Genomic DNA, 23,764 nt, shown 5'->3' with positions numbered 1-23,764 from the left:
TCAGACCATAGAATCGCCTTGGCAGCTTCCTCCTTGCTCTCCTAGCATGTGAGTACTCTTTGCCTCCTGCTTTCTATTTTCTGATAATTCTACAATTGCCTAAGCAACCTATTTATAATGGTTGGGTCTGATGGACAATTCCCATCCTTACCCTTCTTATGACGTCATTGCTTACGTCATTGTTTATTATCTTGCACCAGATACATTGTTGGTGCTCTATGACCTAAGTGCTTACGTCACTATGCAATAATGTTGAGAGATGCTTCAGATGTGCTGTCTTCCTCTTTCATTATGTGACCTTCAGATGCGTTGTCTTCTTCCTTTATCATGTGGGTTGATTCCGTTTTATTATTGCTTTCTTCAGATAACTCTGAGACGCATAGCTGGCACTTGTGGTCTTTTCTGTCTTTTATCAAATAGCAGAGATTCCTCTTTATCCCTTCAGGGAGCTTTTCTAAGAGTCCAGATAAGTTGTAGAATGCTGATTCAAATTCCACTAAGAGTCTCATCTCTCTTTCTTCAATTTCATTCCTTTTACTAGACACAAGCAAAGTATTTCTGCTTTTATAATTAATTCTTGTGTGAGATTCCCTTGTTATCTTTTGAGTTCTTTCGAAGACCCTTGCTAGTGTGCTGGCTAGCCTTCCTTCATGACTGTAGATTGTTAAATCTTGAACTTGATCAATTGGTTGAAAATTTCCTGGGAAGACGGACATGAATATTACTTGGTGTGCTGGAACCAAGCATTCTTCTTCTTCATTAAAAATAGGTTGACTGTTCGTAAATTTTAGGGATATATCCCTTGGATTTACGTTGTCAATCATATTTTTAAATCTCTTCACTGCATCAACGAATCCTGCAGGAAACTCACTAATAATTTTTAGATCATTAAAAATTAAAATTGTATCAATTAATCCATACTGGAAAAACTGATAGGTGTCCGATGAGGATGCATCTGGAAATATAACCAGCTTTGTTAGCTGTTCTTTGGCAATAGGATAATATCCCAAAATTGCTCTTTTTTCTTCAGTCCAGTTCAGGACTATATTAAGGGTTTCTCTGAGATTTGATCTACAGACCCTTTTCTTTTCTTTGATTTCAGCCCTTGTAGGAATGTTTCTTATTATCCCTGTTCTCTGGGTTTGAATTGGAGCTTTATCTGCTCTTTTTAGGGTTTGCTCTGGATGAAGAGCTTCATATTCCCTGAAAGATTCCTTTGCTTCTTCCAGTGTTAAAAACCCTCCTTTATGAATTATCCTTGATTGATGTGTAAATGGTGCTGCTTTTTCCCAGGCATCATATACTCCTTTCATGGGGCCATTATAAATTACATAATATTTTTTATCTTGGGTGGATTTTTTGATAATTTCAGCAATTGTTTTATTTTCTGGAATATTTTCTTCACCTGATTTATCCACCACGCTTAGCTGACTGAGCTCTGATGGTTTTGGTTGTTGTGTTGATTTCATTGCTTCGATGGCCTTCTTGAGGGATTGGATCTGTGTCCTTATTTGCTGACAATGCTTGCATTTTTCGAGTTCTTGTTCATATTTCTGAATTTCTTGATCTAATGCGTTGTAGACGAACTCCATTCTCTTGTTAATGTATCTGCAATAACATTTTTGTCACCCTTAATATATTCAATTTTTATTGGATATTGTAACAAAAATAATTGCCATCTTACCAATCGTCCATGATTATAATCAACTTTTAAATTATATCGTATGAAACCTGTTAGGTAGCTTGAATCTGTCCTTAATGTAAATTCTCTGGGTAATAAATCAATTTTTCATTTCTTAAGAGATTTAATTGCTGCTAGAGTTTCCTTTTCATGAGTGGTATATCTCTGTTCTGTTGGAGTAAAAGTCCCTGAAATATACCTGCAAAGTAATTCCTTTGGGGAATTTTTAGAATCTAGTGATTCTTTTCTTTGCTCCAAACTTTTTATAGCTTTCTTAGCTTTTAGACATCCTGACCAGGTTATGTCTGAAGCATCTGTTTCTACTATTAAGTAGTCATTTTCTTCTGGAATATAAAGTTCTGGAAGTTTTTCACATAATTCTTTAATCTTTTGAATTTGCATACTATCTTTTTCATCCCATTTCCATTCTTTTTTAGTACTTATTTTTGGAAATAAGCTTTTAGTGTATTCTGTTATATTCTTTAAGAATCCTTGATCAGAAATATAATTTATACACCCTAAAAATCTTTGTAATTGTTTTCTATCTTCTATTTTATTAGGAAATAAATTTACCTTTTCTAGGACATTTGGCTGAAGTTTTAGCTTTCCTTGAGTGGATAGAATTAATCCAAGAAACTCTATTTCTTGTTTTGCTATTCTTGCTTTCTTTTTGCTAAGAACTAATCCTTTTTCTTTACATCTTTCTAGAACTATTAATAATTTTTGAAGATGATCTTCTCTATCCTGTTTTGTAAAAATTAGTATATCATCAATGTACACTAAAACAAATTCATTTAACTCTTTTAGATTTTCTTCCATAAATCTTTGATAAATACCTGGAGCTTGTTTTAATCCAAATGGCAATACATTCCATTCATAGAGTAACACACTTGTTGATTCTTTTGTTGGACAAGTAAAAGCAGTTAATTTTTTTGTTTCTTCGTCTAAACGAAGTTGCCAATATCCTGATTTTGCATCAAGAGATGAAAACCAAGTTGCACCTTTGATTTTTTCTAAAATAGAATCTTTTCTTGGAAGTTTATGAGCATCACCAATAGTTGCTTCATTCATCTTCTTATAGTTAATAACCATTCTTCGTTTTCCCCTTTTAATTTCATTATTGTTTTCGACATAAAAGGCTGGAGCCGCATGAGGACTTTTACTTAATCTTATAATTCCTTTTTCCAAAAGATCTCTACATTCTAATGAAAACTCTTCTCTATCTCTTGCGGAATAAGGGATTTTATTTGGAACATTTATCTCTTTTGTAGGATCTTTTAATTTAATACTTACTAATTCGTTATTTGTATTTTTAATATCTAAAGGATTTTCAGCACAAATTTCATCTAAAAGTTCTTCTATCTTTATTTCAAGATTATTTTTTGGGATATTTATCTGAAAGTATAAATTTAAATAACATGTTTCTAATATAGAAAATATCTTAAATTTTAAGATTTTATCTATAGTAGTAGTTGGTATTTTTATACGTTTTGATTTTTGATTTATTGAAGAATCGTGTGGAGCTTTTAAAACTATATATGTTAATTCTTGAATGAATGGATGATATAACTTTAAAAAATTATTTCCTATGATAAAATCCATTCCAGAATCTAACATATATATAGATGGAACAATGAACCTATAATTTTGAATAAAAATTTCAACCATCTCTGCTTTTTGGTCAATTTTATGTATTGATTTGTCAGCTATTCTAACTCTTAATGGTTTCTTTAATTTTTTCCAATCAAGTTTTATATTCGAACTAGCAAAGCATTGTGTTGCTCCAGAATCTATGAAAGCATTTATAAACTTTTCTGTTATTTTTATAGTAATAAATGTGGCATTATTACTCAGTCTCTGAGTCTGTTTCCGAGACATATTCAAAAATATAGTCTAAGTTATCATCAGATTCCTCTAATGGTTCCATGAAACAGGACTTAGCAATTTCTATTTGTTTAGTAAGATCTTTTTTATCCTTCTTTTTCGGGCACTCATTTGCATAGTGACCTTCTTCTTGGCAATACCAACACTTACAATTTTCTTTTTTATTTGGGCAATAGTTACTTTTTTGTCTTTTGTTTTTATTGTTATCTCTCCTTCTAAAATACCTCTTTTTTCTCCAGTTTGGATAGTATTTTCTTTTTCTAAATTGATATTTTCTTTTTCTTTGAAAATTTTTATTAAGACCATATTTTTGAGGTATCTCTTCATTATCCTGACAGCAAATTCTAATTATATTTGCAAATCTTTTTTGAGTTGCTTCTTGCATACACCGTTCTTTTATTTCCTCTCTTATTGCAGATGTTGCCCCACCAAAATTATTTCCAATTGTTCCTCTATTTATTTCTCTTATAAATCTTCCCATTATAAACTCATTAGCAGGATATGGCAATTTTGTTATATACATACTAAGATAATGATTTTTATCTTCTTCTTTTAATTTGTAATAATGTATTCTATATTCACATATATAAGACTCCACATTACATAAATCATATATCTGAATATTAGCTAAATGGTTTTTTGCTTCTTGATATTCTTTATTATAGACTTCTTGTTTATGATATATAATATTTTTTCCAAAAAATTCTTTATATAGAATCATCATTATATATAATATCTTATCATAAGCTGTTGTTTTTGTTGCTAATTCTTCTATTATTTGGTTTTCTATTGATGTCATATAATCTCTTATAGTTCCTTTAGTATGAAACCCTATGTAATTCCAAATGTCTCTTCCAGACAATTCACTAAGTTTTGGGTTGGTAAAGGCTTCTAATAAAAAGGAATTTAACCAGTTTTCGAAAATTTCTTTTTCATTCTTTTTACAGTCTAAATCGAGCATTCTATCTCCTTCCATTTCCTGGATTTTAGGAACATATTTTGATGGTATTTTTGTATATTTTGAATCTTTATTTATAAATCCTTTTTTAAAAGCATAATTATCAAAACCTGTTTCCCATTTAAATTGAGATTGATTATCCTTAGATGTTCCAGCTTCATTTTTTACTTGTATTGGAATTGCTGGTTCTTCGTCACTTGAATAATCTAGGATGTGTTCTTCATTTTCTATATTTTCAGGATTTAATTCTTCTTCTATTTGAAATCCCTGTTCCATAATATTATTTTCTTGAGCCATTTTTAATTGTTTAAAAAGCATTGTAACTTCTTCTAATTTTTCTTCAATATTCATAATTTTAGTGGTGGTTTTACTTTTAAATCTGTTATGTTGATTATATTTTGAAATTTTTCTTCTTTGGGATTCTCTTTTTCCTTATTTCTCTGAAAATTTATGGATACTAAAATTTCTTCAAGCATGTCTACTATAGAATTTAATTGTGGGTTAAAGGTATGATAGAGATGTGGTGAATCATTTCCATGATAACATTTTTTAGAAATTCCGTGTGAAGAATAAGTTTTTTCAGGTTTTTGAAGTCCTTCAATAAAACTTATAGTAAAATAAAGATTTTGAGAGAAATCATTTTGTATTGATTTTAAGAATTCGGTGTCATTACAGTTAACATTAGTTAAAATCATTAATTTTTGATCTATTAATTTTGATAACTTAATTATTTCTTCTCTTAAGTCTTCTAATTTACTTTTTTCCATTAGGTGACGCTTTTCTTTGTGAAGAGTTACGGTTTTAGGTGAAAAGTGTGGCTTTAGAATGTGTGGTTAAGATTTTGCCACATAGACAAATCTTTAAAATTGCATCTGTACCTTAAAAATGTCCTAATATTCATATAAAATATGTATTTGGATTTTTTTTTAATTAGAAGAGTAATTAATTGTTGTTAACAAAAACACTAATATTAAAATAATAACGTTTACCATAAAAAAAATATACTGCAGGCATCACGAAATTGTACCAATAATAAGTGTTTTGAAATCAGTTATGGTAAAACTTTTAACCTTTTAAAAAAATTAATACAGCACAAAACATTGAAAATTTTACAGTTTGATAAATACTTCGATAAAAATTTTATAACTATCGTTATATAAAGATATTTTTTATAATAATTAAACGGTACATTCTTAAGAAGTTTTTGATATTTTCGTAGAAAAATATTTTTAATATCTTTATTAGAGTTTGTATATTTTTAAGAAATTAACTTAGTAAAAATAAAAAATTGCAGTATATACAAATAAAATAATGAAGTTTTAAATTTAAAAATAACAGATTTAATATATATAATAAATAATGGAAACAGAGAACCATACTCCCCCAAATAATGCTCATATTCCTGATGGGGGTAGGGATAACAACAGTCAATAACAAAAAATTGATAAAATAAATAAGTCTGATAGACAATAAAAATTATGAATAATATAAATATAATATATTATATTTTAGGTTTACTAAATATAAATAAATTTAATTAATTTAAAATAAAAAATTTAAAATTAAAATTAATTTTTTAATCTATTATTTAGATTATTTAAAAAAAGCATTGTTCAATTGTTTTTCGATATTTTCTCTTTAACAAAATAGTAACGCATTCAATAATGCATTCAATAATACATTAATTTAAAGTTCATTATTTATATTAAAAGTCATTGTTTATCTTAAAAAACCGTAATACTTAACATTTTATAATTTCCGCAGCCGGCTGCTGTTGACAATGAAATTACTTGCTAGCATGTCTGACTTCCAGTAACGTCCATGGCTCTTCACTCTCATTAATTTAAGGATACACAATGTTATCAGTAGAAAAAAGTTATTAAATACTTAATAAATATATTTTAAATTTAGAATTTATAATTTTTTATATAATTATTTAGTTACTAATTTTAATACGTGTTTTTAGTTAATTTTTTTATTAATAAAGCATATACATGCATGCAGTAGTTTCACATTAATTAAAATTAATGTGTTGATAAACGTTCTTTTTCCTAACCAATAATGTTCGGATTTGAACATTAAGACATTGAAAAGTTGACCTGTTAGTATGATCTTTAATATTTGACCGTCCGTTGAATTGAAAAACGAGGTAGTAAGTATTTTACAAATGATATTTTATGATGAGAAATTCATGGCAAACCATCAAACTAGCCTAGCGGTTATTGAACGTGGTTGAAATTGCAATGTATGTTTTTACATTTTAATATGAATTTTCATTCATTAATTCCTTAAACTCCTAAAAAAATGCAATCATGTTTTAATATGTTTATTATCCAACTCATTTTTAATATATTTTAACCTATATTTTATACATATAATTAATTTGATAGCTATTTTTTTAATAATATTCATAACATGATTGTATAAATAATAAGTAAATTATATGTGCGACATTTTTGACGAAGAAGATGACAAATAAATGTTGCTCCTACCCTCCTTCTACACATGCAATGCAAGTTGGCACGTGGTTAAGACTTAAGATGGCTTTTAGTTTAACTGTACAGGTAGATTTTGAAGATGGTAAATAAATTCCCCGGCAAATTAAATAATATTGAGTAAAATAAAAATTCACGTGAAGTTGATAGTTAAGACCGTTAGATGAAAATTTATTTAAATTAGTCAAATCATTTAACCGCTCTTAGTTATCAATTTTATGTGAAGTCAATTGAGGTGCAGTTCACTTTACGTGAAGTTGATAGTTAAGACCGTTAGATGAAAATTTAGTCAAATCAGTCAAATCATCTGACCGCTCTCAGTTATCAACTTTATGTAAAGTCAACTGCACCTGAGTTTCCACCATTGTTAAATCATCTAACGATTTTTAGTTGTCAATTTCACGTCATTTTTACCCTTAAAAAAAATATAAATTGTTAACTTCTTGATGGTTATTCAATTTTGTACAGTGTTAATTTTAATGCAATTAATTAATGATTATTATTGATTTGCTGCTAGGGTCTATATATACGAGACACTTGTGGTGAAGCTACTTCATCTTCAAATCCATTACTTGTTATACACATCATTGTTAGTTGTTGCACCACACAATGACGAGTCTCATGATAAACCACCCTATTAATTTCATGGCAAGTAGTGTTATTAGGACACTCTCACAATCACAACGTATGCAACTTCCAATGTTACGCCCTACTAGGATGCATGCCTTGGTGAGTTAATTATGCCATCGACATATATAGATTTTCTTATAATTAACATAAATTGTTTACATTATTTTATTTAATTTGGTGATCGAAGATGCATGTATATGTGTTTGATATTTTGTGTTTTGTTTTGGATGGCCATCATCATCAGTCCATTAAAAGTGATCTTGAGATAATGAGGCAGCAGATGGTGGTGGTGGATGATGATGAATCATATGCAATGAAAGGAGGCGAGGGTCCTCACAGTTATGCCAAAAACTCCATTATTCAGGTAATTAATAATAAGCTAATTAATTAATAAATTTAATTTTGATACATTTTTAGTGTAAAATTATTTTACACGTATATTCAATTAGATAATGTTATATTAATAAAAATAATTATTTTTTATATTGATCATATGAATGATTATTTAAAAAATGGTTGTGATTGTACGAATATATATATATATATATATATATATATATATATATATGTGTGTGTTGCGTGCATTTTTTTCATAAAATTATTTTACACGTGTATTCAATTAGATAATGTTATATTAATAAAAATAATTATTTTTTATATTGATTATATGAATGATTATTTAAAAAATGGTTGTGATTGTACGATTATATGTATGTGTGTGTTGCGTGCATTTTTTCATAAAATTATTTTATAGGTGTATTCAATTAAATAATGTTATATTAATAAAAATAATTATTTTTTATATTAATCATATGAATGATTATTTAAAAAATGATTGTGATTGTAGATTTTATATATATATGTGTGTGTTGCATGCATTTTTTTCATAAAATTATTTTACACGTGTATTCAATTAGATAATATTATATTAATAAAAATAATTATTTTTTATATTGATCATATGAATGATTATTTAAAAAATGATTGTGATTGTACGATATTATATATATATATATATATTGTGTGTATTTTTTTCATAAAATTATTTTATACATGTATTCAATTACATAATATTATATTAATAAAAATAATTATTTTTTATATTAATCCTATGAATGATTATTTAAAAAATGGTTGTAATCGTACGATTATATATATATATATATATATATATATGCGTGCGTGTGTGTGTTGCGTGCATTTTTTTCATAATTGATAAGACCAATATAATTTCTCATAACTTAATGCATGGCACCAATAATAATACTATATTAACATTATCAGACATGATATACCATCCATATATTATATATATGGGAACACGATAGGTTCAAAGGAAAGAAAAATCTAGATACGGATAGAGTAAGATATAAAACAATAAATGCATATAATATAAAATTATTATGAAAAAACAAAACTATATGATATTTTATATGAGATTATTATCTTGACTAAAAAAAGAAAAAAAACTATAAAACATTATATAAAAAGATATCCCGTGACATTTTAAATCTTGTCATACACTATATGTATAATAAAATGCATTTATTTATTTATAACAATAATATAACCTCTATTTTTATTAGTAGTTGGGCTCCTAATTTCATATCTCAAAATGTTAATGGATCAACATTTTTAGTAGAAAGCATATTGATTAGTGTAGCTCATTTGATTAAGCACAAATATTAAGAGGCTAACATACAAAGAAAAAATATAACCTCTTAATATTTGTGTTTAACATAGAATTCATTTTTTTACACATTTTAATAAAACCTCCTATCAAATTCTATTTTATTCCTCTAGATAATACCAATTAAGAGTTATTATATTAAACTCTATATCTAGAAAATATACATCATTGATATTGGATAATCATTATTAGTTTTATTATAGATAAATAAATTATACATAAAATATTTTATTTGAAGATGATAGATAAAATATTTCTCACACATATTATATTTAATAATTGGGTAAAGTATATTTTTTGTCCCTAAAGTTTGATAAAAGTTTTAAAAATACCCATAAGTTTTATTTTGTTTCAATTTTGTCCCAAAAGTTTTCGATTTGCATCAAATATACCCTTGACGACTAAATTTTCAAAAAATTTAAGACCGATTCAACAACAATTTCATAATAACAACCCCTCAACACAAGTAAATCAAACATAATTTTCATGCAATATTATTAGATTGGTCTTAAATTTTTTTAAAATTTAGCCGTCGAGGGTATATTTGATGCAAATCGAAAACTTTTGGGACAAAATTAAAACAAAATAAAACTTAGGGGTATTCTTGAAATTTTTGGCAAACTTCAAGAACAAAAAATATACTTTACACTTAACAATTTAACTAAATATATTAAATCAGCTAACAGTTTTTTGACTATTTTTTGAATGAATTCAATTTATAATTACAAAATAAATCCGAAATGTATGTTTGTTTGATTGCAGAAAGGTTTGATTGATGGCAGTAAAAGACTGATCCAGGAAGCCATATCACAAAGCTTTGATCCCAAAGAACATATTCATGGAAATGATGAATCATCAACACCAATTTGCATAGCAGACTTAGGATGCTCAACAGGACCAAACACATTCTTTGCAATGCAAACCATAACTGAAGCAATACAACTCCAATTCCAATCACATGGTCTTGCTTCTCAAATCCCAGACATCCAAGTCCTCTTCAATGATCAAGTCTCAAATGACTTCAACACACTCTTCAAGAACCTTCCCCAACAAAGAATCTATTATGCAACCGCTGTTCCTGGCTCTTTCTGTGGACGCTTGTTTCCAAAGCAAACACTTCATTTGGTTCACTCTTCTGCAGCACTTTGCTGGCTCTCTAAGCTCCCCAATGAGATCACAGACTCAGATTCTAGTGCTTGTAACAAAGGGAGGATTCATTACACTGATGCACCTAAGGAAGTGGCAGATGCTTATGCAACTCAGTATAGGAAAGACATGGGGAATTTCCTCCATGCTAGAGCTCAAGAACTTGTGGGAAATGGGCTAATGCTACTTCAGTTTCCTGTGTCTAATGTTGTTCTTGATTCAGATGTAGACCCTGCTAAAGTTTTTGAACTCATTGGAACTTGCCTTGTGGATATGGCCAAAGTGGTAAGAAGAATTAGTAAACCTTTATTTTGTTACATATCTTGAAGAGTGAAAAACAAATTGATTGATTAATTATCATTAATGCAGGGAGTGATTAGTGAAGAAAAAGTGGATTCATTCAATGTGCCTTTGATATACCCTTCTGTCAAGGCTGTGAAGGAAATTCTTAGAGGATGTGATGAATGTTTCAGCATTGAGTGGATGGAAATATTGGAATTCAAGAACATGGTGTCATTGCCAACTGTGCAAATATTTGTTTCATGGTTCAGAGCTGCGCTGCAAGGGATGATTGAGAAACACTTTGGAGCAGAAATAGTTGATGAGCTTTTCGAACGCTTTGCCGAGAAAGTTAAGGAATTTCCAGACATCATGGACAAAGATAAACTAAAACTTGATGTGCTGTTTGTTCTTCTCAGGAGAAAGAACAAGCCAAGGCCATAGGCTGTGTTATTCAATGTGAACATCATCAGGTTTAATTAGTAAATGGGGATATAATAAAGAGTTGGTTCCATTCTTGTACTACTAATTATCTTAAACTGGATATTAATGCTATATTTGAATTTTGCTTAAATATCTAATGGTTTATTAGAGGTTCAAAATTTGTATCAAGTCAATAACAGATCAAAGTGGCTAATGATGTTTACTTGCAATTTTCAACTTCAAATTCTCTGGTGCCGTTAAATATATGTCATAAAATGTACAAAACGTAGATGATACATGATTAGATGATCAAATACGCGATTATTTGTCGTTCAATCCACGTTCTTTGTGTTATAAAATATTACGAATAGTAATAATAAAAATATGCTAATGAAAAAAATTATTAAAATTTAGCAATCACACATAAAATTAATTATTTTATTTTATGCTAACCTCTTCTATTAGTAGTAGAAAAATAAATGACATAAAATAGTTAAATAGTTATCTTATATTTCAGCGATAATGAATGTTTTAATATTTGACTATCCACAAGTACCAAAATATTCATGGCTTGATGCGCACAAGTTTTCTTTAAGCCCAAGAACCAGATGAACTTTTTATTAAACAGAGTTCAAATAAGATGTTCCCCTTAACAACATAATTTCTTTTTTAATAATTTCTTTTTTAATCCCCTTGTATTTCTTGTGCGTGTTATGATCCAACTAATTCTTTTGTTGAGTTTGCAGAAATCTACAACATAATAGTTCACAAGGGACAATCCACATAGTACATTCTTTGAAAGACAAACAATCCCGAACATGATACTACTCATACCATAAAAGAGGGTAAGAAATCTTTGAATATGTAGTGATACAAGTATATGTTTTTGGACGAGTTGGCATGTATAGATCGGGGAACCCCCCTCTGCATAGAGTAGAAAATTGGAAATAAACCAACTGTACTTACAACATTTTTTGTATAAACTATTCACAAACCAATGACAATGCAAACTATCAAAATACAAATCCAGAAACGACCCAAAAATTACATACGGATGCTCCACGCTGGTCTAAAGCTTTAAGATAACAGGTATGTCTAAATCCGATTTGTTGAGGAGATGACGGAAAGAATAATCTCTCTTATTATAGAAGACGGTTGGATTAACACTATTGCTGCTTATAGTATCCACCTTGATGAGGTGGAGGGTATGGAGATGGAACAGTATATGGAGGCCTGGGAACAGAACCAGGTTGCTGAGCCGGCGCATTATAGTATGGACCACGCCATCCAGGATATGCAGGTTGGCCATACTCTGCTGGTGCCTGCTGATGAACCTGATGGGGTTGGTATGGAGGGGCAGATGTTGGTGGAATGTGGTATGGAGGTGGAGGCTGATGCGCTGCTGAACCATACGAGGGAAGGGGCTGTCCGTAGGAAGAAACCGGAGGCTGCTCAGGTGGTTGATAATAAGGTGTTTGGGGACGAGGATCTGTTTGTTGTGTACTGGGTCTTTGGTTTTGGCTTCCAACTGGTGGGTAGCTACTACTAAAAGCACCTGAGCTTTTATCTTGGAAACTCAGACCAGCCACTTGTCTTTGAACATCTTCAATCATTTCTCTGCACTGGATGTTCCTTGTCATTACGAAGTCATTGCTCTGCTGCTTTACATTTGTGATCGCATCCTATCGAACAGAAATTTGCATAAATAGCAAGTACTTGTTTTCAACCATATATTTAATCATACTCAGATAATTTCTTGCATAATAGAATTCAATCAACACATAGTTGATAAGTTCTAACCTGCAGAGTAACATAGAATTTTAACCCTTCATTAATGTTGTCTTTTATCTCTCGAAACTTGGCTATGGCAGCTTCAATCTGCTTATAGCATTTTTCACGCGAAGCTGAGATATTACAAGGAAACCATGAAAAGATCAACCATCAGACAAGTAGGGTGACTACACCAAAAAAAAAAAAAAAAAGAAAGGGTAGCATTCTGTATGAACTAATAAGAGCCATTTCAACTATTACCACTGAAATAGAAAAGAAGGTCCATTAATTAATGCATCAGTTTAAACAATTTTCTGTTGCTGGTTAATATTCAGTTTTGTGCACATTAAAATCAGATTTAATATTGAGGAGAACAACCAAATACGATATACCTTTATAGTCTTCAAGATTGAAGAGAGCCGAGAATTCATCATTCTGAGCCTGTAAACAGAAGCAAACGGTTGTTAGAATCACATGATTGAAGATTGTTGCTTGCTCACAATAATCAATGTAGTAAGTAAAAAAGGAACCCCAGAAAATTTTGTTTTAGAAAAAAAAAACCACCAAGACAGTTTGGGAAATATTTCTCTTAGAAAGTTCTAATATGCATCAATTCTTTTTAAGTGAGCGCACATAATGCAATACCTGGATCTGCATCAACAGTTGCTCCTGTGCCTCAATATTTTGAGCTATTTCTTCACAAATATGGTCATATTTTGCTATTTCCTTCTTAAAGAGATCCTCATGAGAGCCAGTGGATGTCATCAACTTTGGTAATATATCATCCTGAAGATATTTTTAGAAATATAAGCAAAGATAAATAGTACATGTTATAGATTCATGAATCACGGATTACATAGGATGGAAAAAATTCCACAAGAAGCATCCTAATCAGGTGTACCTTTCTTTTCATCTCTTTAAGCATGTCTTCAAGACCAGCCCTTTGGGCTCCAAGAGTTTCTAGTTGCCTCTGAAATAGCGAGCACAAAATTTGATAAGAATTATAAACACATCTAATGCCAATGTTGTAGTCATTTTTTAAAATTATAACCCTATGAAACAATTAGAACATATATTACTAATATTCCTTTTGTAAACTGAAATCCCTTTTCCTACTGCTAACTCTAATCAATACTCCATTCAATTTCACATCTCAAATTTTCCTCCTGAATTTTCTAGCTTTAGCAAGGTTTCTTAATTACGACTGTACTTGGAAGAAAGCTATTCAGTGCTCAGTACATTTTCCCACGATATGACACAGATAGGATGAACTGAAGAACTGTAAAACAAAAATATTACTGAAATTGCCAATATAGCAAAAAATCTGTCACATATACCAGAAAATTCTAAGAGAAAAATAACAGTCATATAAATTATTGATTCAAGAACTGGTAGTCAATCTTATTCTTTGAAAATCATAATATAACAATCATAAAATAACCATAACAGGACCAAAAACAGCAACTAACCAGGCTCTGCTTGAGAGATCCCACAATAGCATCTTCATTTTGATCTAAAGACATAATCGGCCTTGCCAAGGTTGGAAGTGCGGATTCAATCTGGTAAAGTGCATAGGAAGTTCAATGACTGAGCAACATGTCCTAGCCACACCAAGAGCCAAATGAATCATAACAAATAGTACAACAATTTACCGGGCGGGCATCAAGGATTGACATGAATGCCGAATTTTCTCTAACCGAACGCTCAATTCGACCATCACTTTCAGCAGCTTGCTTCAAGTTACCTGCAAACCTGTTCAGCCTATCCTGCAAGTTCTTTGTCAAAGTGCTTGATTGAGGTCTAGTCCATTTTGTCCCAAACTGGCTTCTAAATTGAGAATCTTCTCTTGCTTCCTTTTGCAACAGCTCCTCAGTCTGGACCAATAATTCTTGATTCACCCTCCTTAGGTCCCTCAGTTGCTGTAACTCTGCTTCCAAGCCAGCAGGTCCCCCACTGATCTGCACAGCCTCCACATCTTCTTTGAGACTTGTTGGAAGAGTAAAATTTCCTTCCAAAGCAAGAATAGAATCCGGAAGTTCCATTTCCTTGAGCCTAACTCGTGTTAGCTCACTAGCTTGCTGTAGCTTCTCAGCCTGCATTCTTATAATGTCATCTACCATTTCAGTATACCTGGAGAGGGCCTTTGTACTACTGTCAGGTACAAGGCTAGCAAACATCTTCTCTTTGCTTGCATCCAGCACCTCACTCATTGCCATTGGCTTCACCATAGAAAATGCTGCAAGAGGTGGTAGGGAACTGGGAGAAGGAACTCTCATGAGGTAAACCCTGTCGTTCTCCTTGACAGCCCTTTCCAAGTTTCGGTTAATATTGGCCTCTAACTTGCCAATTGCATCGAGAATCTGTGCTGCAGCACCCTTTGAATTTCTCTTCGCCTCAGTTAGCACGTTAATGGCACTCCTGAGTCGTGCAATCTCCTCTGCTATTTCTTCTTTTTCATGTAGCTCCAGTCCATACCTAAAGCAAGCTTCAGCATAGAACAAAGCCGATTTCAGCTGGACATGCGCTATCCACGATTTATCAAAATGTGTGTTTAAAGGTGCAACATTCAATGCAGCTAAAGCTTCCTCATAATACAGCCCAACCTACAGCATCCAATTACAAGTTCAATTAATTAGCTTCATCAGCTTATATTCCTAAAACAAAATCAATTAGAATTTCAGAAGTTCAATCAAAGCAAAAACAGCAAAACCAAAAACTGAACCGACCTGCCTAGAGATCTTGGAACAAACACCTGGCGTGCTTCCTTTGGCGATACTGTTCTCAAAGACGCACTCTTGAGCCTGAGCTAGCATCAGCTTCTCAAGCATCCCAGCGCACTCCCCCGAGATGTCCACGGTGGCGGATCCTCCAATGGAGGCTTTCATGGACGCATTATCCCTCAAATAAGCAAACGCCCCCGCGGCTGCTATAAACGCATGTGAGGCCTGGCGACGGCCGTCCACGGTGTTGCGATCATACGAAAGCCCAATTTGGCTGTACACTGCTCCCAAATTGAAGAGTACGGAGGCCTTCTCGAGATGGATGTTCTGCTGGGAAGACTTCTGCTTGGGCTTGAAGGCGTCGAACCAGACGAAGGTGAGGGCGTTGACGTGCGCCGGGTCGGGGGAGATTGGGAATCGGGTCTCAACGAGGCAGAGGGCTCTGAAGTAGGACTGGAGAAGGTCCCGGCGGGAAGGGAGGGAGGGATCGGAGTGGCGCTCGATGTCAGCGCGTTGCTGCTTTAGGGTTTGGAGATCGTCTTCGAGGTTCTGGGCCTCACGCTCGGAGTAGTTGAATGCGATGTAGTTGCGTAGAGGGCGGTACAGGTCGACGGAATTAGTCTTCTTCTCGAAAATTGCGAGCATGATGTTGGTGGCTCCCGCGGCGGAGGACGACGGCGTCGCGGCCATCGGGAAAGAGAGAAATGCGACTGGTTTGGGTTTGGGATTTGGGTGTAGAGTAGATGTTTCTCTCTCTCTACCGTTTGGTTAAATCTCTGCTGTCCTTAGTTGTTAAGTTATGTTATGAGCTCAGTTTTCTTTCTCTTATTTTTCTTGTAAAATAAATTTATATATTACTTTCTATATTTATTTCTATTACATAAATCTACAGGCAAAAATCGATTAAATACAAATATTTTAAACACGAATTTTTCGTCAATATGTCACGCGTATGATATCAAATAATCAATTTGATATAAAGATTCTTATTTAAATGCTGTAATTTTTTTATATGAAAACTTTTAGGATAAATATTTAAAGGACAAACTAATTCACTTACTAACAAAATTGGTATAAAAGTATAATTACTCTTGTAGCTAATTGTTTAGTTAAAACATATTAGAACTAATATGTATAAATATATACCATTATATATGAACCAATTTAATAATTAATTTTTAGTGTTCACAAATTATCTGAAAAATTTTAACTAAAATCATCATGACACAAAATTATAGGAACCTTGTCACTCACTCCGACTAGCACACACGGACACGGTTAATAATTAATAACTAATCTAATACGCGTAGAGAGAACCCGGTTCGGTTCAAGAAAAGAGAAAGAAGGATAATCACTATTAAATAATTAATTAATGTATTAAGGTATTACAGTAGGGTATAAATAGAGTGCAGGCAAAGGCACGCAGCATAGCATCCCATCTATTCGTCGATCCTCTTTCTTGAAGGAGCGGAGCAACCCTCTTCGCTGCGGCAACTCCTACCCCAACCCTAACCACTCCTCCCCGATTCGCTTCTTTGCTTAGGTACTGATTCCTTTCCTCTTCCATTTCATTTCTTTTACGATCCTCTCTCTATTAGGGTTTCTTGCTACCAATTTATATAGGGTATTTTTTCGCGATCGGTTTAATTAGGGCTTTATTGGCATCATATCATTTAGGGTTCTCTTGGTACTTTTCTTTCCTCTTGGTATAATTTTATTTAGGGTTTGTTGTGTCTGGTTTTAAATTGTTGGGATTTGCATTTCAACGATAGGCATATCTTTTGATTTGATGCAGATAGAGCGTAATTGCTTATTGCTGAATTTGGGGTTTGATTGTTGCTAGCTGGATTTTGCTTCTTCCACACATAAGGTAAGAAAAGGAAAGGGAGAGTATTAATGAGTTACTGTCTTTGAACTGTTGAATTGTTTGATTCGTTTGATGATAGGGATAGGGATATGAGCAAAGACATGTACAAGATTTAGATTCTCTATTTGATATCATTTCAATTTCTATGAATCTCCTCAGTAATTCTTCCCAGTGCAGAAAATAGTTTATAGTTTTCTCCAGCGAACTTTTTCCTATGTAATTTTGTTTACGCCATTGAATCTTAGCCTTGCCCCACATCCATGAGCATCTGTATTTCTGGGTACGTGTTTCTAAGTGGGTAAGGGAGAATAATGCATACTAGGTAAGATGTGATGATTTTATTATTGTTATTATTCCCAAAGTTTTCGGCATCCATTTTATTTTTTCCATATGATAGGTATAAAGATGTGGCACGCTGTTGCTATTGTTGCTTTGTTGAGTTGGTCTTGCGATTTCTGCATATCTTTTTTTATAACAGAACAAATGTTCAGTAGATTTTGACTGGATACTAATCTGAGGATTGTAATGTTTTGTATCATAGGGTGTTTGTCCTTTTTCATTCTATTCAAATTATTGACTTGATTTGGTTCTATAACTAACTTTGATTTTTCTCTTCTGTGAGATGCACTTCCGGTCATCATTTTACCAAAATGCAGTTTTTGAGTTGGGTTTTATATATAAATGGACACCAAGCGATTCATCCAGCTGGTTGAGGAGAAGAAGAAGAAAATTATGGAGAGAAAGGAAGCTCCTTTGAAGTGGGAGCAGAAGCTGGAAGCTGCTGCGAAGGCCAAGGCTGAAGCTGAAGCTAAAGAGAGGAGGCTGAAGGCTGCAAAACATAAGAAAAGATCAGGATCCGACAGTGACAGTGATTATGACACTGATGATGAGGGTAAGAAGACCAGTAAAAGATCTCATAGGAAGCACAGGAAGCATTCTCATCATGACTCTGACCATGAGAAAAGGAAAGACAAAAGCTCCAAGCGCAGGGCTAAGAGACGGTCCTCAGAATCTAGTGATTTTAGTAGTGATGAATCTGAGAGCATCTCTGACGAGGAGAGGAGAAGAAAGAAGAATCACAAGAAGCTAAAACGTCAACGATCAAAATCAGATTCAAGTGATTCTGATTCTTCTGCTGATGAAATTAGCAAGAGGAAAAGGCATCACAAAAGGCATCGCCATTCAAAACATAGTGAATCAGACTTCTCTACTGATGAAGAAGACAGTCCAGTTCGTAGAAGAGGTCATGGAAAGCATCACAGACGACACCGACGATCAGAACCTGGTGAATCTGACTCATCAAGTGATGATGCTCATCGTAAGAGAAGCCACAAAAGGAACCATAAACATCACAAGCGATCGCATAATGTGGAGTTGAGATCATCCGATTCTGATGATCCCAGCCATGGGCGAAGAAGCAGGTCACTGGGGAAGTACTCAGACGAAGATTCTGAAGTAGAAAGAAAAAGATCAAGACACAAGAAGCCCAACCACCAACCCCATCACTCACATGACAAACATCAGCACTACTCAGATGAGGAGAAAAATCATTCCCATCAGCGCTCGCCAAAAGTAAATGGAGACCATGAAGAGGGTTTAGAGCAAACTGAAACTGATGAAAAGGATGGTGCTGATCGTGGAAGCGGAGCTATGATTGAGAATAACGATGATCAAATTGTTTGATTTAGGCATCGATGTTGTTATTTTTTTAGGCGGTGACTATCCATCATTCCATTTCGAGTTAAAACAATTTCATTATCATGGGTTGATGTTATATTGTTGACTAAAACTGAACATGGAAATTCCATAGGGATATTGGTTTGTTGTACTACATTGATCTTTTATTTGATTCACCTGGAAGCAGCTTACATTTTAATGTTATCCCCTAAGGCACTTTGGTGGGATTTTTATTGTTCTCTTTCTCTTGCTAATCCTGATTTATGACTAATATCTATTTGTTAATCCGTCAAATACCATCCTCAATCAAACAGGAAATCTGTTTGTTAACTGATTATCTGATTAAAACAGGCTTTTTTTTACTTCACAGTATGTTTCAATTTGAAGATTAAAATTTTATTTTAGGATTGTTAACTGAAAAATAAACTCTATTTTAAAATTTATCATTAGTCAATGAATTATTACATGCACAAAATAGAATATAAACTTTTAATATTTATTTAATCGAACTAGTAAACTAATCAGGAGACTAATCTAAAGTTGTATCATAACTTCATGAAATGTAGTACAGCTTCGCGTTTGTTTCCCATTTGCACTCTACCTTTTAGGATATCCCGAAGTCTGTTAATTTTGATTTTGGGTTTGAAGGAAAATGAAAACGCCTTGTGTAAAATGAATTAATTTTTTACGCTTAATCTAAGTGTAAAAACAATTTGTGGTCAAACTTGAATAACTGTGGTAAGGTTATACCACCTATGTTCCAACTTAACTATTTAAGAAGCGATCAAGAGCTGGAAATTCCATATTGGCTCAATTCCAAAATTGTTTATTCTTTTATAGAATTACAGTCTAAGCTGGGCTGAGATTTACTTGACCCTCAGCAACAACAATGAATAAATAATCATACAGACAGTATATATTTTCAAAATTTGATACACAACAATGCCTAAGTTCTTTTTTGCTCAAAAGTTCTTCAATATCTTCTCACCTGAGACTCCATCCGCAACGAGAATAGATGTCACTTCCTGCAATAGACACATCAATTTTGAGAGAATCATGCATTAGTGTATTGCAGAGAGAAAAAAAAAAAGAAACAACAAAATGATCTTAACATCATGAATAATGAAACCAGTAACCCAAATACTACTAGAGTACGCACCTCAGTCATCTCTTTCTGGCCACAAAGTACTGCACCAGTTGATAAAGGGTTTGATATTTGCTTCACTTTTTTAAATGCCTCCTGTGAAGGTGAATCATGTGTCAAAAAGACAAAAACACATAATCCTTTTTAATTTTACCGTGAAGGTCAATCATGTGAAAATCTAATCTAATACCAGCACAACTTACCTGTACATAGCCTCTCTCCCCACTCCAACTATCATCTGGTTGAGATAACACAGGCACAATCTTCACACCAGAAGATTCCCATTCCTTAAATCTATCCTGTAATACAAAATAGTATGATTGTTATTATAACAAGTTCTAACTGAAAGTCCAAGGTTTGCTTCTTTAAACCAACAAACAACTCAAGTAACCTGATAAGCCATTCTCTGAAGGTTTCTTGCCCCATAATATAGCCTTACATCAGACCTTTGAGCAGCGCCAAATCCTGACTCGACAAGCGATCGAATTGGGCTGTTCACGAGGAAGTAAACATAATCAGAGTGTAAGGGAAAAATATAGGATTAATAGAACATTGGTTTGTTGTTAATAGATATTCATCACACAATAGAAAAGGATATTAGGACAATACTCTCAAACAAGAAGAGCAAAGCAAACGTTAAAACAGACTAAAGAACATGTGAGTTCTCCAATCACCCTACAAGTCTAGTAATCTGAACTATGTTCTATCAATCACATTGAGACCAAACATGGTGCACCAAATTTCGAAACCGCCTGCCTTTCTAGAAGGCAAAACTTCCAAGACTTATTAATCTAATTTAGCAAGTTACAATTGAACTGCACTTCATTGATTTGAAGATGCACTTTATTGATCTCAATCTTCAAGTTAAGTTCATTGGACAAGATTATCAATTTATCATTTTCTTTCCTCCTCCACAAGCCATTTCTAGTCGAAATAAACAACAATGAAGTGAAATTCCACCACCACCACCAAATCAAAAATTGGAATAACTGAAGACCAACATAATTTGAGAGAAGAAGAAAACATCTTTAACAGTGGCAAATCAAAATGCCAAAATTGGTGACCTAATTCCGGAACCGGTGGCAAAGACGATGACAGTGCCGAATTTCTCCGGCGGGTCGATCCGGCTGATGTCAAACCCATTTCCCATGACCGAGCTCAGCTCCACCACATCCCCTCTCTTCAACGCGCACAGCGCCTCCGCAGTGGACCCCTTCACGCTCTTCACCAAGAACTCGAACGCGCCACGCGCAGATGCCAGCTTCGGCGGCGATGCGATGGCAAGGAACACGGGCTTGGGCGCGTCGGGAACACGTAGCTGAAGGTACTGACCGGCGCGTGTGTGTGACTCCACGAGATCGGGCGTGGCGGAGATGTCAACGGCGATGTGGAAGAGGGACTCGGCGGCGGGTTCCACCTCAGAGAGCGGAGCCGGGGTCCAGAGGGTGGTGTCCTGGCGGACAGCGGCGCATGTGGTGGCGGTGCGGCGATGGCGATTGTGGTGGAGGCGAGGGCGTAGGGTTAGGGTGAGGCGGCGTAAGATGGACATAGGAAAGGGAGAGGGTTGGCTAAAGTGCGCATGGGGGTGTAGGTTAAGGTTTAGGGAATGTGGGGAGTGTAAGAGAGAGAATGACATCATGTGTTTGTGTTTTTGTTATAAGTGGGAAAGTGGTGTTCGGTGTCTCGGATCAGGCGGCGCCGGAGGTGCATATGTTTAGTTGCGCCTACTTCCTCTTTTTGCTCTTCATTCTCTTCTTTCAATCCTTCAGGCTAAGATCACTGCCACGTGTCAAGCTTTCCAATTTTATATCAAAATTTATTTTTGAAATAGTTTATTAAAGTTAGATTTTAAAAATGATAGTATATATATTTGATAAATAAAATTAAAATTAATTTTTAATAAGCGTGAATCATAATAATAATTGTGTTTAGTAAAATTATTTTTAAAATTTGAATAGACTATAATAAATATAAATATAATGATAAATTTGGATATTTATTAATATATGATGTTATATTAATTTTTTTATTTTTATAAAAAACTAATTTTAAAAATCTCATATTTAAATATAAAATCACCTCTAATTTTAAAAAGTAACAAACAAAAATATATTTTTATTTATTAAATACAAAATAAAAAATATTACAAAAAAAAAATGAACAAAGTTTTACAAATATCCAGACATCTTAAGGGGTTAATACTTAAATTCGTCCCTTAAAGATCACGCGATCTTTATTTTCGTCCTCGAATGATTTTTTTAATCAAATTAGTCCCTGAAAGATAAAATGTAAGTTAAATTAGTTCTTTTGTTAGAAAGTGCCACGTGGCACTTGACATGTAAAAAAAATTTTAATAGTCACAATAGTCCTTGAAAATCCAGACGTAAGTCATTTTCATCCCTCAAATTTTAAAAATTAGTCAAACTAGTCCTTATATAATTTTTTTTATTTTTTCTTCATAATATTATTTTTGAAATATTTTTTGATACTACTAATTTTAATAGAAATGTAATTGACAAACAAAACATTAGTAATCGTATCTTTTCTTCTTAGATTTTTTCTTTATAAAATTATCTCTCTCCTTTAATTCTTCTCAAAATCTCTCTTATTCTTTTCTATTCTAAAATATTTTTCTTATATTATTACATTTTGCTGACCTACCACGTGGCGTGCCACGTGGCACTTTCTGACAGAAGGACTAATTTGACTTACATTTTATCTTTCAGGGAGTAATTTAATTAAAAAAATCATTCGAGAACAAAAATGAAAATCGCGTGATCTTTAAGGGACGAATTTGAGTATTAACCCAATATCTTAATAATATCTTGTGGATTTCCGCAGTTTTCATGCTCACAACTGTTAGAAAATTAAATCAAGAGGTATGGAAGTAACAAAAGTTTAGAAAAGTCAAAGGCAAAATTCAATTTGAATTCAAAGTGGTTACAAGTTCATGGTTCATCACCAAGATTCTACAAACTTCTTGTGCTATCTATCAACTTGCATGGATTAGAATTTTCATGAAGCATGGTTAAAGAATTGAAGAAGCAAAATTTGAGTTGAATATAATAATCATCAATTGGCTAGATATTGCTAGAAGCTAATATTGGAAGCTTGAAGATTTTCTAAGAACATTCAAGAAAATAGCACAACTACAACATTCTACAACATTGAAGAAATTCAAAATCAAATTGAATTGAAATTAGAAGATTATAGAAACAACACGAATGCAAGTTGAAAGAAGATTCATGAAGCCAACTCATAAAATAGTGGTCATTACAAAATTGATTTGTGATTCATAAATTATTATTTTAGTAGGAAGCATTGCCTATGTAAAGGCACATATGTCTTGTGTATTTTGTGTGTTCCATAATGAAATGAGTATGTTTTGAAATTCTCTCCT

At 32.8% G+C, this 23,764-nt stretch overlaps 4 protein-coding genes across 6 annotated transcripts; 2 read left to right on the top strand and 2 right to left on the bottom strand.

Moving 5' to 3' along the window:
- Window positions 1–7,573: 7,573 nt before the first annotated feature.
- Window positions 7,574–11,337, top strand: LOC107616820 (S-adenosyl-L-methionine-dependent methyltransferases superfamily protein). Its single transcript, XM_016318738.3, has 4 exons — window positions 7,574–7,747; window positions 7,893–8,012; window positions 10,101–10,769; window positions 10,854–11,337. Exons 1-4 carry the CDS (start codon window positions 7,628–7,630, stop codon window positions 11,205–11,207), a joined length of 1,263 nt encoding a protein of 420 aa, XP_016174224.2. The 5' UTR covers window positions 7,574–7,627; the 3' UTR covers window positions 11,208–11,337.
- A 650-nt stretch (window positions 11,338–11,987) lies between these two features.
- LOC107617940 (Endosomal targeting BRO1-like domain-containing protein) lies at window positions 11,988–16,514 on the bottom strand. The gene is made up of 8 exons (XM_088500015.1): window positions 15,683–16,514; window positions 14,609–15,559; window positions 14,426–14,515; window positions 13,858–13,926; window positions 13,602–13,742; window positions 13,349–13,397; window positions 12,987–13,090; window positions 11,988–12,868 (listed from the first exon to the last, which is right to left on the bottom strand). The coding sequence occupies exons 1-8, from the start codon at window positions 16,364–16,366 to the stop codon at window positions 12,353–12,355; spliced, it is 2,604 nt and encodes an 867-aa protein (XP_088356141.1). The 5' UTR covers window positions 16,367–16,514; the 3' UTR covers window positions 11,988–12,352.
- A 549-nt stretch (window positions 16,515–17,063) lies between these two features.
- LOC107617881 (FAM133-like protein) lies at window positions 17,064–19,454 on the top strand. Of its 3 annotated transcripts, none has more exons than XM_016319757.3 (3): window positions 17,064–17,219; window positions 17,472–17,546; window positions 18,200–19,454. In XM_016319757.3, the coding sequence occupies exon 3, from the start codon at window positions 18,225–18,227 to the stop codon at window positions 19,224–19,226; it is 1,002 nt and encodes a 333-aa protein (XP_016175243.1). In that variant the 5' UTR covers window positions 17,064–17,219; window positions 17,472–17,546; window positions 18,200–18,224; the 3' UTR covers window positions 19,227–19,454. The 3 variants fall into 3 exon arrangements, with proteins under 3 accessions (XP_016175243.1, XP_016175242.1, XP_088354108.1); XM_016319756.3 differs by having other exon boundaries at window positions 18,166–19,454; XM_088497982.1 differs by having other exon boundaries at window positions 17,069–17,219; window positions 17,472–19,454.
- Window positions 19,455–20,010: 556 nt separating this feature from the next.
- LOC107617882 (FAD/NAD(P)-binding oxidoreductase) lies at window positions 20,011–22,142 on the bottom strand. Its single transcript, XM_016319758.3, has 5 exons — window positions 21,429–22,142; window positions 20,756–20,855; window positions 20,568–20,663; window positions 20,380–20,460; window positions 20,011–20,245 (listed from the first exon to the last, which is right to left on the bottom strand). Exons 1-5 carry the CDS (start codon window positions 22,001–22,003, stop codon window positions 20,183–20,185), a joined length of 915 nt encoding a protein of 304 aa, XP_016175244.1. The 5' UTR covers window positions 22,004–22,142; the 3' UTR covers window positions 20,011–20,182.
- Between the last annotated feature and the right edge of the window lie 1,622 nt (window positions 22,143–23,764).

The sequence above is a fragment of the Arachis ipaensis genome, chromosome B9, assembly GCF_059453495.1.
Source record: "Arachis ipaensis isolate K30076 ecotype BB chromosome B9, ASM5945349v1, whole genome shotgun sequence".
Lineage (NCBI taxonomy): Eukaryota > Viridiplantae > Streptophyta > Magnoliopsida > Fabales > Fabaceae > Arachis > Arachis ipaensis.
The sequence above is the reverse complement of the archived record's forward strand: the minus strand, read 5'-3'. Positions and strand labels throughout refer to the sequence as shown.